Consider the following 17,469-nt stretch of genomic DNA (forward strand, 5'->3'; position numbering starts at 1 on the left):
AGAGACAGACAAAGAGACAGAGAGACACAAAGAGACAGAGAGACAGAGAGAGAGACAGAGACACAGACAGAGAGAGCGCACATTTGCAAGTCATATTTCTTGAAGAGGACAAAAAAAAAACCATGGTATATGTCTCAAACCTGGAAATCATTTTCTGTAATTATGTCACATTTGATGATCTTCAATTGTTCCACCTGAATATTATGCTTTGGCTAGTCAAAGGATACATTTGTGTAACAGTATAATAGGATTATTATGAACATATCCACATTCCAATTCAGGACATGAATATTTTAAGGGCAGAGGATGTTTTGTTCATTTTTATTTTCAAATACACATTTGAATCTATACCCTGGACAAGTAAAAATGCTGAGGACATAGGTATACAGAAACATTTGCTGTTAAAAAAGTGTGGGGTAACACGAGAGCACAGGGTACCCCCCAGAGCTGCATCAGCTTCTTCGGAATTCTGGCATGTGTGTGAATCACAGAGGATGACTGTCCTTCCTTCTGTGTTTTCCTGCACAATTTTACAGTGTAAACCACCACGTGGAGGACAAAATATTCCCTGTATAATATCAGCTGTAATTCAAGCCCTGTTTTACAGAATCCCAGAGAAACTGAGGCTCTTCCTGCAGGGGCACACGGCTGGCCACACACTGGTTTTTTAGTAATACATAATGTGATTCTGAAATAAAAGTGACAAACAATTTTTTAACACTGCATATGTTCAAAGCTCTCTGCCAGGCAGGGGGAGGGGGGAAAAACCTGCTCTGGCACAGAAAGTCAAAGCCCAAGGCTTCCTTTGTGATCCGTGATGAGAAAACAAGTGGAGATGTCTCTGACCTTGTCAAATTAGCACCAAAAGAGGCATTCAGAGCCGCTCCCGAGACTCAATGGGCATTTCTACCCTGAATGCCTGGAGGATAATTTCCTATAGGATGGGACCTGATTCTTTTTTTTCTCTACTAGAGAATGCTATTCAATTCTCTCAGAATACATTATGATTGGGGGGGGGCACAGTGGTGGTGGGTGTGGAGAAGTAAAGAGGGAGTAGTTGGCTACTTGGGTGGGTTGCAGCAAATTAACTCAGTTTTCCTTAACTACTAACAGTTTGCTCAGATGGATGTTTGTTTCCAATATCACTCCTCCTGACTAATTCTGAAACTAGGTTCGTATTCTGGCTGCAAATCACCAGACCTTAATGTAATGATAATGACAACATGCTAAGACACAAGAAAACAACTCCACATTAGTTTGAGTGTTTTTGTATGGTCGTTTCAGTTGTTTCCGACTCTTCATCACCCCATTTCGAGGTTTTCCTGACAAAGACACTGAAGCCATTTACCTTCTCCAGCTCACTTTACAGATGAGGAAACTGAGGCAAACAGGGTTAAGCAACTTGCCCAGGGTCACACAGCCTACAGTAAGTGTCTGAGGGAAGATCTGATGCATCTTCCCCAGCCCTTTATCTGCTATTCCATCTAGCTGCCCTAGTTTGAGGTAGGTTTTCTCATCTGTAGCAAAGCAGTGAGTGCCAGAGGTATATAAGTCATTTCCCAGCACTTCAGCTAGTTAATATGGAGGCTGCAGTATGCAAAACGTTATGTTTCCTCCTCCAAAGGATGAGAACTCAATATGGCATTAATGATAGTGCTATTTTCTATTTCTTCTTACCCATATGACTTTGTGCAGGTCATTTGACCTCGGCTAGCTTGAGCTTCCTCATCTGTAGAATATGGGGTTTGATTAGCTAGTCTCGAAGATCCTTCCCACCTCTGATTCTAGGATCCCATTACAGTATTTATGCCGGCCTTTTCTTGCTAATACATTATTAGCAATTTGTCAATTTGTTTTAAAAGGATGATCAGACCCGCTGCTAGAGAACAAATAACTAACTCTGTCTTAGAAAACTTTTCTTTTCTTCTTAAATATTTCGGCTTTGTTTTTAAGGCGCCGGGACTGTGCCCGAGTGACCGCACGAGACTTGACGCATTCATCAAGTCTGTATAGTTTTGTGCTTACTCATTGCCTTCAAAGATGAATGAAAGGCTGCCCCATTGAAAGGCTGCCCCCTGGGGCACAATAGAGTCTGTCTGAGGATGGGATTTGGAATGCCCTAGAGAGAGCTTGAATGGGCAATGGTGCTGGGAAATACCACTGCCAACACCCAGCCAGATGCAGCTGGGTCCCCGCCCCAGGTGTGTGTCTGGGCCTCCAATTTGTATAGCTTCACTGTCCAGCCGCTTTAATTAGCAACCTTCAAAGTGTTTGGCAAATCTGAATTATTGAACACTAGTCTCTTCACTGCAGGAGGGGGAAAGTGCCCTTGTAAATCATTCTGCAGATTTACAAAGGGGGTGGCACTGTCTCCAGAATTTGGGCAGTGGGGCGGGCCCCAAGAAAATAGACTCCATATTGTAGACTTAGGGCTAATTAGAAGGGCAGAATTAAATACATATACAAATATACAAAGAGGTGGCTAGGTGGCGCAGCGGATAGAGTGCTGGGCCTGGAGTCAAGAAGACTGATCTTCCTGAATACAAATCCAATCTCAGACACTTACTAGTTGTGCGGGCGTGGACAAGTCACTCAACCCTGTTTGACTCAGTTTCCTCATCTGTAAAATGAACTGAAGAAGGAAATGGTAAACCGCTTTGGTATCTTTGCCAAGAAAACCCCAAAATGGGGTGATGAAGAGTCAGAAATGACTGAACAACAACAGGTATGAAAATCCTCAAAAACAACAAATAACAAGGTTCCCAACATGCTTTCCATAAAACAACATTGTGATGTGGGTAACAGCATTATTATCCTCATCTTACAGACAAAGAAATTAAGGCACAGCAAAGTTTGAGTGTTTTTTCCAGGGCCACACAGCAATCAAGTGTCACAGCTAGACTTATAACTCAGGACTCTTGAATGTAGTCTTTCCTCTATACCTAGACGACTTTCATGTTTAACTTTAAGAAGTTTAACAAAAATTCACTAAATTGCTACTCTAATATCAGGTTTTATCAAATTCTATCATCTGACCAAATGAGATATAAGCTCTAGTTTTATATCTTGCATTATATGGAAATCACAACTCCTACAGAGTGTTTTAAAATGGTGAATGAGCAAAAGGGGGCCTGACAGCCTCTCCCCAAAGCAGGCTGGGAAAGATAGCATGATATCAGGCCCTGGCAGAAAGTGGAGGTCCAGATGTCTCCTTCCACTCACTCTTCGAGGAAAAACACATTCTATGAAATTAACCCCAGAGGCCAATAGGCAAATGCCAAATTGTTCTCTGGGGTAGTCCAATCCTGAATGTACTAGAAAAATGTTGGGTAGGCAGACTTCCAGGTTTAAAGGGGTATCTCATAAGAGAAGAATGGGGAGGCATCTAATTCTACAAGGAAAGATATTTTTAGATGCCATAGAAAATGAAGAATGCATGAAATAGCTTGATGATGATTTAAACTGGCTACACTAACCATTGCAGATGGGTAGATTTGCTACCCACTCCTCACTTCCCCATCAGCACCTTTCTTTACTTATTTACTTGCCTCTAAAACAAGGTTATTCCTTGTGAAAAATGAAACTACTAGAAGCAATTCTGTACATGGTAGGTGTTGATTGTAGCCCTGACTCTGCTTTTATCATTGTTTGGAGGGTTCTAATGCCCTGTTGCTGTCTAGTGGAATATTCAGTGTCTACATGTAGCTGAATATAATCCATAGGTGCTTCTCTATATTTTTTCCAAAATGTTTTCAGTTTGGTATGAAACTTCATTGCTGGAGGCACAACCTGTAAATGTTGAAGGCTTTGTTTCTACTCTATGAGGTGTCAAGTTTTAGCCCAAGTGGAGCAACACTGATTGTGACACAAGGACTGAGTAGGGCCTACTTCATGCTCTCTATCCTGGTCATTCATGACATTTGCTAAAAAGCCAGAGGCACAGATTCAAGCTGTGTTTGGCCTCTACAGATGCCCTACAGGACAACATTAGTGCCTAGCTATTGGCAGAGACCTTATATTGTCTTGAAGAATCTAAGAAGCCCTGCTCTGTGACAACTAAATAAATCAGCCAACCCTCATGCCAACTTGTTAAAGACAAATTAAGTCATGATAGGGAAAGAGAACCTGAAATACTGCCCATGGAACACAGCAACACCTGCTAAGGGGGGATGTGGGTAGGGGGGAAGCAGGGAACAAACCAAGGATATCTTTAAGCTGCTTCTGGGGAATCTGGAAGCAAAGCAGGGCTGGGCTGAGGAAGGATACACTTGGCACATAACCAAACTGAGATGCAAAAGAGACCCATCTGGTAGCCTATGATTTTAATTAATTATTCTTGCCAATTAGGTGCAAAGCTCACTTTTTTCCCTTGCTGTTTAAATACTTGACCTCTCTGCCTCAGTTTCTCCATCTATAAAATGAAGAGGTTGTACTCACCCTCTAAGATCCCTTCCAACTCTAAATCCAGACTCTTGTGATCCAACCAGCACTTATTAAATTTCAGTGTCCTGGATCAAAGCTCAGTCACCTGGTCCTAATTACAGCTGTCCATTTTGCATAAAATTAGTAATACTTTATATGAACATAGAAATATATGCTTATACATTTTAGTATTTCCTTACAACAGCTTAGTGAGGTAGACAAGTAATGCCAATATTAATCCTATTTTAGAGAGGAAGAAATCAAAGAGGTTAAGAGACTTGTCCAAGTTCATAATAACTAATAAGCACTGAAGAGTATCGGCTTCCTATGAATCCAATGCTCTTTTCACTTGTCCAAGTTGCCTAATTAGCCTGGTCAAGTGAAAACTTCATTAATTAAGCAGAAAAATAAAGTTAAATATCTTTCCACAGAGATCTAGAACTCAAAAGGTATTTTATTTGGTGACGTGTCAAGCGAGAACAGCCATATGGCAAAAATCTCAACAGTCTAAGTTAAATGAGACCAAGACATGAATACCAAATTTCTGCTCTGACTATGGGAAGAGTGACCAGTGAAGGAAGAAATTATGCTATATTTATTCATCCCTTTAACCACAAAAATGATTTCTTAGAACTATTATGTATGTGTTTGACAACTTCAGTAGGATACAAAAGTGAAAACGATGAGAATTTTCACATAGGCTTTCTTTCCTTACACTAATACAATGGCAGAAGTTGTCTACATGAAACAGGCTTCTTCTTAAAGCATTTCACTTTGATTTATTTTTTATGTGTGTGTGGTGGCAGAGTTGGGGCACAGAATTATAAGACAAATGAAGACATTTCTTCAAAAAACCTATTTTGTGGCCTTGATCTATAAACATACCATTTATGATTAACTCATTGGGAAAACACTAAGGAGTCCATAAAAGCAGTGTTTATTTGAGTAATGTCTCCTTTAGAAGGCAAATAACAAAGACAATGAGGACAGAAAGGAAATTGCAAAGGGAATATCCTGGGAATTTCTATTAATACTGACTTCCTAAATGTCACATAAAAGCAAAAAAAAATCTACCTGGGGAATTACTAATTTAGGTTGTAAATATTGGCAAAGGAATATCAAAGAATCTGTGATTTTCTCAGGGAAGAGAATTAACAGCATAGGAATTCCCTCCACCAAAGTAGATCCCCAATCTTTCCATGATTTGGTAGATAAATCTAAGGAATTACCTGAAGCACATAAAAGTTGAGTGATTTGTCTAAGGTCACATAGCTAGTAAGCATCAGTGGCAAGATTTGAACGCAGTTCTTCCTGACTCCAAGCCTAGCAGTTACCACCAGTTGGTTACTTAGACTTTTTCCCCCTCCTGTAGCAACAGGATGAATGATGGATTTGAGCTGATGTCTTAACTTTCCCCTCATGCGATTTTCTAAGCAGATTTTCTAAGTGGCCGGTCTAGGTTAGGAGTTCCATCCATGTCCATAGGAACAAAATGTAGCTAAGTGGCCCCCAAGGGGATTGAACTCATGACCTTGGTCTTCTCAGCACTATAATTTAACAAGTGAGCTAACTAGGGCATGTATAACAGCTAGACTCTGTGCATTTACTTATTTATTTATTTATTTACTTAAGAAAAAAAGCTACTAAAATAGCAATTAGAATCCAAATTTGAATCTTCAGATTTGCCCCTAAAAAGGGGGAAAGCATCAAGAAAATTACAGCCAGATGGTCTTTCTTTCTGTCTGAAATTTCTGATGCTCTTACCTGGTTTAGAGATACCGACATTGCAGCAATTAACAGATCACAGCATCACGGCCCCTTTAAACAAAGGAAAGCAGCCAGGAACGTTCCATCTCAAGAGAGTTCTGGAGGCCTACCTAGCCAACCAGGCATTTCCATAAAATGCATCCTTCCTCTATGAATTAAGAAAACTATCCACAGTCCCAAATAACGAGGAGTACAATCCTTTCATTATGATAACAGTATAACCCTAATCAGCTTGTACAGAGGTCTAGGAAGAAAAAAAAAATCCTCGAAGAAAAAGGCACTAAATTGCACATCCTTTGAAATCTGCTTGCAATCATAATATGTAAATTGCCAAATGTCTGAAATTTAAGGCTCGGAGTTGCCTCCAGTTATTTTGTCACTTCCTTCCCTTCAGCATTTCTCCAGTCCAACTGCTGAATACATCCCGTAAGATTGTTTTAAATGAAAAGAATAGGAGGCATGAAGAGTACTCTGTTGGAAGCATTTTGTTTCATTAAAAAAAAAAAAAGTCACCACCGTGACAGCTTAGCTGGAAGAAATCCAGGACTTTTGAAATCTCCCACTAGCATCTAACATTAAGGAAATAGCTAGTTATAACTAAAAAAAAAAAAAAAAAAACTACTAAGGAGTGTAGGATACCTGAAAATTAATGAACGCTGCCTGTAAAGATGATGGTTGCAAGGCTATTGTGAACTTTCTTTCTGACCAAATTATGACAACAAAAATGAGTCCATACCTGTTTCTTATTCAGAACAAAATCCACCTCATGCTTCCTCTATGCAACCTCTATCACAAAGAATCAGATCATGGAGTAGCTAATCTGGTCATTCCCTGCTTCTTCACAATTAATATCAATTGGTACAGTCAACTCAATCTTATGGCAAGCTGCCATGATTCCTGATGTAATACGCTACTTAGACAGTGGGGCTGGAAGGCTATGGCTCATAGCCCTGTCTCGGCCCTGAGAATCCGCAATATATTTACAGAATTAATTTCATTTCATATTTGTACATCAAGTATCACAAGTTGTGCTCACAAGCAGATATGTTTTGTTCCTACCTCATGATGATTTCTGTTCAGCCATTCCTTGATGGTGGTTAGGGCTATGATTGCAGCTGGCTCATTTGGAAATCCTGCATGAAGAGCAAAGACCAAAACAAAATAGAATTATCCCAGGATAGAAATGTTTTGCTCATATGAATATATCCCTAATAAAGTCAGAACAAATTTACTGAGGGCATAGTATGTGAAGGGCATTATGGGGGGATACAAAGACATAAAAGAAATAGTTGCTACCCTCAGAGAGTTTGTAATCTAGCTGTGGAGACAGAACAAATCATCGTGAACATTAAAAAAAATTAAATAAAAAAATAAAAAATTTAAATAGCACAAAAAATGTGAGTTATCACAGAAGTGGTGTGATTAATTACTCAATCCATTCTACTGACAATTAGTGCTACAGGAATTCAGTGGAGAGATTGATCACTTCAGGCAAGAGTCATCTGGGAAGACATTAAGCAAGTGGAAGGCTTGGGCTTCATTTGGAAGGATGGAAATGATGTGTGTAGTCAGAGACAATGGCAGATCAAGACTGTACGTGGGTGACGATGTGTGCCTAGGCACATAGCCATGGTTTCCTGACAAGCTCTTGAAGCGCTAAGGTTGATTTTAGAAACAGAAACAGTCATTAGTCCTTCTGCTTGATCAGAGGTTTTTATGATGAAAATGTTTTACATCTGGACCTAGGACAGAGAATGCTAAAACACCCATTGTAGCCATATTTAGTCTTCCTCTCTGAAGAAATTTAGTACCCTATAATGGGAAGAGAAAAGTTTGACAGCTTAAAAGATCAACAACAAGCCTTCTATACTGTGATAATTGTTCTACCAATTCCAGTTTCCTCAAACGTACCAAAAGCACACTAAAATATGAATTACAAGCCTTGTACCATTATAACTACTCATTTTCAGTGCAGCTTCCACAGCTGGAAGAAAGTTGTAAAGTTTCTGCTTTTGCAGGCACAAAATCATGAAGTTGTTCTGTTTTGTTACCTTGGGTGGGGAGTTGAAATAAGAATGACGGAGAGCACACTCTGTGTGTGTGTGTGTGTGTGTGTGTGTGTGTGTGTGTGTGTGTGTGCGTAAATTCCAAAGTTCTTTTTCCTTGTTCTCCCTCATCTCTTCATGCCACGGTGCCACACTTAACTTATCTTTAGGGAAAGAGTGAAGGAGGCTAACCTAAATTGGAACAAAAGAAAAGGAATGATACAAAATGGGAGAGTGTGGAAAAAAATGCCAACTCTGAAGCCAGAGGACTCAGGTTCAAATACCATCTCTGGTTTTCTTCTCCCATATTCTACAAATGTTCTATGAATATTGTCATAAATCTATAATCAATTAGTCAATAAACACTTCAGTGTCTCCCCTGTGCTAGGCACTGTGCAGAGCACTAGGGATACAAAGAAAGGCCAAGATGATCCTTGTTCTTCTCAAGGAGCTCACAGTCCAATAGAGGAGACACCATGCAAATAATGTTATGAGTACGAGCTGTATACAGTACAATTTGAAAATAACAGAGGGAAAGCACTAGCATTAACAGTGATCAGGAAAGACTTCTTGGAGAAGATAGGATTTTAACTATGACTTGAAAGAAGCCAGAGAAGCTAGGACATGGGGATAAGAAAGGAAAGAGCTCTAGTGAAGGGGAACAGCCAGTAAAAATGTCTGGAGTTGGGAGATAGAGCTTTCTGTTTGAGAAAATCAAGGAGGCCAGTGTCCCTAAACCGAAGAACACACGTGGGGATTCAGGGTATAACAAGTTTGATAATGATCATCTGCAGTAATAACCAAGTGAAGATTATAATCGCCTCAGGTAGAGTCAATTATTAATTATTTGTGAGTAAAATGACAACTTTACAGATTTTCAGAAATAATTCTACTTCCACATATGTCCTGCCACTGAGTCATGTCCTAAAGCATAAAGAGTAGGAACAGGAAACTAGCAAGAGGAATTTCCCTTGAGTGAAAAGAAAGTATAAGAATAATGTTCTTGCATTCTCATTCCAGCTCTGTCTCTAGAATCAAGACAAAGGATTGGTAGGCCTGGATCAAAGTTTGGAAATCACTCTTCCTCTGGCCATGGGAAGTGCTTCAAAATAATCTTTTAAATCTTTTAAAAGAATTTAAAATTAATCTGCTCTAGTCTCTGATAGAGATGAGAACATTAAAGTCTAGAAAACATTTATAATTGTCAATTGCTTTGTTTTTGTGGTATTTTTATTCACTGACACTGATAACTAAGTTTGACTACAGTGGAGAAAAAAATCTAATTTTATTTCTACAATTCCCAAATGACTATTTTTGAGACAAACATGTGCGGGGGTCTTTATAATAATAAAATATGAGACAACATGAAAACAATTATGTCCAGCCATTATTTATAAAGTATAAATTGGAGATAATCAACAGAGGAAAGGCATTAGCATTAAGGAGGATTGAGAAAAGCTTCTTGTAGAAGGTTAGATCTTAGATGAGACTTGAAGGAAGCCAGGAAGCCAAGAAAAAGGGGAAGAACATTCTAAGCATGAGGAACATCCAGTTAAAATTAAAAGAGTAAAGAGACAGAGTGGGTTGTTTAAGGAACAGCAACTAGGCCAGTATTTCTGGATTATAGAGTATATGGGGGTAAGATATATGAAAACTAGAAATGTAGGAAAATATCAAGTTATAAAGGACTTTGAAAGCCAAACAGTATTTTATAGTTGCTCCTGGAGATGAGAGAAAAACATCGGAGTTTATTGGAAAGCGGAGTGACATGATTAGAGTTAAATTTTAGGAAGATTGATTTGATATCTATGTGCAGGATGGCCTGGAATAGGGAGAGACTTGTGGCAGGTAGACTAACCTGCAATATACTGCAACTGTCCAAGTAAAAGGTGATGAGGGCCTATAGCAGGATGGTGGAAATATCAGAAGAGTGAAGGGAGTATATGTAAGAGATGTCATAAATGTAAAAGCAAAAGACATTGACAACAGATTGGACATGGAGGGTGAGAGAGAGTAAGGAGTTGAGGACGACTCCTAGGTTGTGAGCCTGGGAGACTGGGACGATGATCATGTATTTAATAATAATAGGGAAGTTGGGAAGAGTGAAATCTTTTTTTGTGGGGAGGGAGGAGATGGTGATAATGAATTCTATTTTGGACATGTTGAGTTCAAGATGCCTAGTAGGTAGCTGGAGATGTGTCTGGAGAGAAGTAAAGAATGGATAATTTATCTGATAATCATTAACGTGGACAATGAAATCCATGGGAGCTAATTACATCACTAAATGAAAGAGTAAGGGAAAGAGAAAAAGGCCCAGGACAGAGCACTGAAGGGCACCAACTGTTAGTATAACCTGGAGAAATATCCAGCAAAGGAAACTGAGAACAGTCACACTGGCAGGAGAAGAACCATGACAGAGAAGTGTCAAAGGAAACCTAGAGAGGAAAGAGTATCAAAGAGGAAATGGTATCAACAGTGTCACAGGCTAGAGATGTCAAGAATGATAAAGACTGAGAAAAGGTCATTAAATTTGGTACTTAAGAGATAATTGGTAGCTTGGAAAGAACCAGTTCAGTTGGATGAGGTCAGAGCCAGATTGTAATGAGTTAGTAAGAGATTAAGAACAAAGGCAGTAGAGGTGTTGATTACAAATGGCCTTCTCAAGGAATTTAGTCACAAAAAAAAGGATGGATATGTGAAAACAGCTATTGGAAATTGATAGATCAAATGAGATTTTTTTTGTCTTCTCTTTGCTTGTACTTTTCCCCATTTTTTGATTGTTTTTTTTTATTTATATAACCATTGCTTCTAACACTGTATCAAATAAGGACGTATTTGCTTTACCCTGGTATCATTGTAAAATGTTTTACACTACAAACAATGGTAGCTCTTAGTTTTAGGTAGATACTTTTGATCATATTAAGTCAATTTTTTTTATCCCTATGCTTTTTAGTGTTTTAATATAAATGAAGTCTATATTTGGTCAAATGACTTTTTTTGTTTCTATTGATATAACAATGTGATATTAATTATTTTCTTTATTATGATTTATTGTGTTTATAATTTTCTCAATGTTGAGAGACAATATGTCATTTCAGATAGAGACCTGACCTTAGATCCAGAAGGACCTAGGTTTCAGACCAGCTTCTGACAAAACATTAAGTGTATAGACTACGGAAGTCACTTAACTTCTCAGAGCTTTAGGCAATTCTCTAAGACTATAAATTGCAGGGAAGGTAATGACCTGCATTGTTTGAAGAAGATTCTCACTAAGATGTTGCAATACCAGTTAAATCTCAAGTCCATTCTCTATCTTTCCATCTGACAACTGGATCAATCCTGAATCACTGCTACAAATCCAGGACAGTTATAGTGATTTAAAAAATGTATTATAACCTCTTTACTAATCTTGCACTTAATATTTTATATCAATATGCAATAATAATATTGCTTAATAATTTCTATCTCCATTTCATATCTTCCTAGTTTGGGAATCAGGACCATATTTGTTTCTAGTCAACAAACATTGTTTACATGCCTACTATAGACTAGGCATTGTGCTAAGACCTGGTAATCAAAGAAAGATCAAAAACATAACCTTACCTCAAGGAACTCACAATCTAATGTGAGAGAAGATGCAAATAATTATGTATAAACAAGAATATATATAGATAGATGTATATCTATATCTATCTATCTTATTTGACAAATTAGAAATAATCTCAGAGGAAAGATACTAGCATTTATTTCATTCTGTCTCTCTTTAAAGAAGAAATATATTAATAAAAATTCATAATGATAATTAGTCTCAACTTACCCTAAACATAGTATTTCACCAAAACTCATGATTTAAGAAACACAAAGCCATTATATCCCATTGGCATGTCCCTTCCTATCCTATGTCTTTTGCACCTTTGCTTGCCCTCAAAGTTGGGTCTCAACAGTGTGCTATCTGTATTTTATAGCTCTTATGCTTTTATACAATCTAATAGTGCCTAAACATAGCTAGAACAGATGATAACCACTGATATCTATGAATTGTGTCTGAGTATTTCTGGTCTATAGATAATTGTAATTCTCTTCAGAATCACGTTGAATCAGCTACATGTTTATGGAGGAGTTTGGGAGCTAATCCATTGCGTGTGAAGCATTACAATTTATAGTAATCTGTTGTTTCATGGGAGAGATTTTATTAGCATTATTCCCATAGGTGGCCCCCAAATCACTTGCAGGGTAGGAGCAGAAATGGATCTGGTGCTGATATGATCCCATTCTATATTTGTAGAACACATTATTCCAAGTCTGGCTGCTCCACACTGGAAAGTTTCCAAAAGAATTTATCATATAGTTCTGCCGAAATGAAGAGTAAAAGCTATATTGTCCCCAACATTTGATCCATTTGGAATCACATTTTTGCCATTGATTGATTATATTGTGTCTTTCTGCCATCTCTTTAATTTTATTCTCTGGCTCTAGATATAAGACTTGATCTATTTGTAGCTAAAGATCAAATTCTCATATGCATCTCAGTTCTTTTGTAGGCTAAAGTAACTTTGCTCCAGGAATTTCCTAATGAGTATATTCAGTTTAGCCTGAGAGAATATCACCCTCATCTTAGGTTCTTTGAAGAAGTTCTGATTTTTTTCCTGCTAGATTGTGGATTTGTTCTGAGATAAAAGATGATTTTTGGGTAGAGCAAATGGCAAAGTCAATAATATTCTGAATAAACAGATCCATGGATGAAGGAGAAATAGGATGTTCTGAAAAGGGTCCCCTTTAGTGGCTGCATATTTTGATAAACAACAGGTAAACAAGCAGAGAGAAGTTTGTTTGGTCACAAGGTGGCTGGGGGTTTAAGTCAGTGGGGAACACAGAATTTGAAAGTTGGAAGGGATTTTAATGGCCATCTGGCATAACCTCCTTAAGAAATGAATATTCAGAGATGGAGCCAAGATAGCTAGTAAAGGCAGGGACTCACTTGAGCTCTCCCCCAAACCTCTCCATTTAAATAATGACTCTAAACAAATTCTAGAGCAGCAGAACCCACAAAAAGACAGAGTGAAACAATTTTTCTGCCCAAGACAACTTAGAAGGTTGGCAGAAAAAGTCTGTCACACCAGGGTTAGAGTGGAACACAGTTCCCAATGCAGGCTGAGCCAGCACAGCCCTGGACCCAGCAAGCCTTGGGAACCACTGAATCAGTAGCAGCTGCTTGCACAATTCTCTGCCCACAGACGGTAAGGGGGTAGAACAACTGGTCAGAAGGAGATTAAAGAGGTCTATCTACTAGCACTGAAGCAGAACTCTATTGCTTTGCACATACTCGGATCTAGGTCATTGTCCTGGGTGGTAGTCCCAAGGTGAGGAAGAGCACTGCCACACCACCGCAGGCAGCCACAGTGGAGCAGGGAGCATTCTTATAATTCCAGGCAGAAAAGAGTGCTTGTGGTTGCTCACAGACCAGAGCAGAGGCCAGGAGAGGAATAAATACCTCTCCTTAGGTCATACCACCTTGGAAGAACTGACAACTTGCAGGTCCCTGAAAACAGCTGCACAAAACCCCTAACGTTTGGTACAGTGCACCCTCCACTCTGAAAGCAGAGCCCTACTTTAATAAAGCGTTAAAATTCAAGTAATAGGTTGGGAAAATGAGCAAACAACAGGGAAAATATGGCCATAAAAATTACTATGGTGACAAGGAAGATCAAAACAAACTCAGAAGATAACAAATTCAAAGCTTTTATATCCAAAGCCTCCAAGAAAAAAAAAATACGAATTGGTCTCAGGCCATGAAGAGCTCAAAAAGGATTTTGAAAATGATGTAAGAGAGATAAAGGAAAAATTAGGAAGAGAAATAAGAGTGATGCAAGAAAATCATGAAAAAACAAGTCAACAGCTTGATAAAGGAGACACACACACACACACACACACACACACACACACAAATACTGAAGAAAATAACACCTTAACAAACAGACCAGGCCAAATGGTAAAAGTGGTACAAAAAGTCAATGAGAAGAATGCCTTAAAAAGCAGAACTGGCCAAATGAAAAAAGAGGCATAACTTAGTGAGGGAAAAAAAAAAAAAAACTCCTTAAGAAGTAGAATTGGCCAAATGGAAAAGGAAGTATGAAAGCTCAATGAAGAAAATAATTTCTTAAAAATTAAAATTGAGGAAATGGAAGCAAATGACTTTATGAGATAAAGAAACAATAAACCAAAACCAAAAAAATGAAAAAAATAGAAGACAATGTGAAATATCTCATTGGAAAAAACAACTGACCTGGAAAATAGATCCAGGAGAGATAATTTGAAAATTATCGGACTACCTGAAAGCCATGATAAGTTTTAGAAATAAAAAATGGTAATAAAAATTTAGAATTGATCAAATGGAAGCTAATGACTTTATGAGAAATCAAAAAAAAACACAAAAAAACAAAACCAAAAGAATGAAAAAAAAATAGAAGATAATATGAAATATGTCACTGGAAAAACAACTGACCTGGAAAATAGATCCAAGAGAGATAATTTAAAAATCATTGGACTATCTAAAAGCCATGATTAAAAAAAAAGCCTGAACATCATATTTCAAGAAATTATCAAGGACATCTTCCCTGGAATCCTAGAACTAGAAGGTAAAATAGAAATTGAAAGAATCCACTGACCACCTCTTGAAAGAGATCCCCAAAAGAAAACTCCCATGGATATTATAGCCAAATTCTAGACCTCTCTGGTCAAGGAGAGAATATTATAAGCAGCCAGAAAGAAACAATTCAAATATTGTGGAGTCACAAGATAACACCAGATTTGGGAGCTTCTATATGAAAGTATTGGAGGGCTTGCAATATGGTATTCTGGAGGGCAAAGGAGCTAGGATTACAGCCATGAATTACCTACCAGCAAAACTGAGTATAATCATTCAGGGGGGAAAATGGGCATTCAATGAAATAATTTTCAAGCATTCTTGATGAAAAGACCAGAACTGCATAGAAAATTTTACTTTCAAATACAAGACTCAAGAGAAGCACAAGAAGGTAAAAAGGATAGGGAAATTACAAGAGACTTAATAAGGCTAAACTGTTTACATTCCTACATGGGAAGATGATATTTATAACTCATAAAAATGTTTTCATTATTAGGGCAGATAGAAGTATATATAGACAGAGGGTACAGATGTGAGTTGAATGTGAAAGGATGATATCTAAAAAAATAAATTAAGGGGTAAGAGAGGAATGTACTGTGAGAAAGGGAAAAGGTGAGGTTGAATGGGATATATTATCTCACATAAAAGAGGCAAAAAAACTCTTATGGTAGAGGAGAAAAGGGGGGAAGTGAGGAGGAGTGAATGAACCTTACTCTCATCAGAATTGGCTCAAAGAGGGAGTAATATACACACTCAATTGGGTATGGAAATCTATCCTACCCTACAGGAAAGTAGGAGGTGAAGGATAAGAGAAAGGGGGTGGTGATAGAAGGGAGGGCAAATTGGGGGAAGCAATAGTCAGAAGCAAAATACTTTTGAGGAAAGACAGGGTGAAAGTAGAGAATAGAATAAATAGGGAAAGAAATAGGATAGAGAGGAATACAGTGAGCAATAGTAACTGTGAAAAAAATTGAAGCAAGTTTCTCTGATAAAGTCCTCATTTTTCAAACATGTGGAGAACTGAGTCAAATTTATAAAAATAAGAGTCATTCCTCAATTGATAAATGATCAAAAGATATGAACAGTTTTCAAATGAAGTAATCGAAGCTGTCAATAGCCATATGAAAAAAATTTTCTAACTCACTATTGATTGGAGAAATGCAAATCAAAACAATTCTGAGGCACTACCTCATATCTATTAGATTGGCTAATATGATAGAAAAGGAAAATGACAAATGGTGGAGTGGATGTGAGGAAAATGAGACATTAATACACTGTTGGTGGAGCTGTGAACTGATTCAACCATTCTGTAGAGCAATTTGGAACTATGTACAAAGCATTATAAAACCATGCATATCCTTTGACCTAGTAATACCACTACTAGGTCTTTATCCCAAAAGAGGTTAAAAACAAAAAGAGAAAGGATCTATACGTACAAAATATTTATAGCAGTTCTTTTCTGGTAGTAAAGAATTGGAAATTGAGGGGATGCCCATCAACTGGGGAATGGCTGAACAAATTGTGGTATATAATTATGATGAAATACTATAAGAAATGTGATATAAGAATATATTCGTGCTATAAGAAATGATGAGAAGGATGTTTTCAGAAAAATGTGGAAAGACTTACATGAGCTGATATAAAATGAAATGTACTGTGTACAAAGTAACAGCAACACTGTGAGATGATTAGCTGTGAATGACTTAGCTATTCTCAGCAATATAATGATCCAAGACAACTCTGAAAGACTCATGATGAAAAATGCTATCCATTCCCCAAGAAAGAATTGATGGTGTCTGAATGCAGATTGAAGCATACTTTTTTTTTTTTTTACTTTATTTTTCTGGAGGTTGTGTTTTTTTTTGGTCTGTGTTTTTCTTTCACAACATGGAAATGTTTTGTATGACTGCATATGTATAACCTATATCAAATTGCTTGCTTTCCCAATGGGAGGTGGGGTGGAGAGGGAGGAAGGGAGACAATTTGTAACTCAAAGTTTTAAAAACAAATGTTTAAAAGTGTTTTTACATGTAACTGAGGAAAAATAAAATACTAAATTAAAAAAAAGAAATGAATACTCACTATAACATACTCAATTAATGGTTGCTTACTCTTTACTTGAAGACTTCCAAAGAAGGGGGACCGATCACCTCTCAAGGCAGCCAATTCTACTTTTGATGTAATTGCTAGGGAGTCTTTGCTTACATCAAGTTTCTGCAAATTCTACCCATCGTTCCTTGCTCTGTACAGTGGCATGAAACAAAACATGTCTAGTCTTTCTTCCTTGTGAAAGGCCATCAAACATTTGAATACAGCTATCACAAATCTCTGAGTTTTCTCTTCTACAGGTTAAATATACCAAGTTCCTTCAACTGATCTTCATATGACATGGACTCAAGGCTCTTCATTGTTCTGGTTATCCTTCTTTGGATACTTTCCAGTTCATCAATATCCTTCTTAAAGAATGGTTTGTAGATTTGAACACAATAATCCAGATTATGTCTGATGAGGGTAGAATACAGTGGGACTATCACCTCCCAATTTCTTGAAGCTATACCTCTTAATGCAGCCTAAATTCATTGAAGATATTTT

The 17,469-nt window shown here is 37.7% G+C and overlaps 1 protein-coding gene across 2 annotated transcripts in view; it reads right to left on the minus strand.

Moving 5' to 3' along the window:
• MACROD2 (mono-ADP ribosylhydrolase 2) overlaps window positions 1–17,469 on the minus strand; it is a 2,135,263-nt gene that overhangs the window by 646,130 nt on the left and 1,471,664 nt on the right. For both annotated transcript variants that reach the window (XM_027840306.1, XM_027840305.1), the window contains exon 8: window positions 7,249–7,322. In XM_027840306.1, coding sequence (XP_027696107.1) covers window positions 7,249–7,322 — 74 coding nt within the window. The remainder of the gene's footprint in view (window positions 1–7,248; window positions 7,323–17,469) is intronic.

This window comes from Vombatus ursinus, unplaced genomic scaffold (genome assembly GCF_900497805.2).
Source record: "Vombatus ursinus unplaced genomic scaffold, bare-nosed wombat genome assembly UNPS02014841.1, whole genome shotgun sequence".
NCBI lineage: Eukaryota > Metazoa > Chordata > Mammalia > Diprotodontia > Vombatidae > Vombatus > Vombatus ursinus.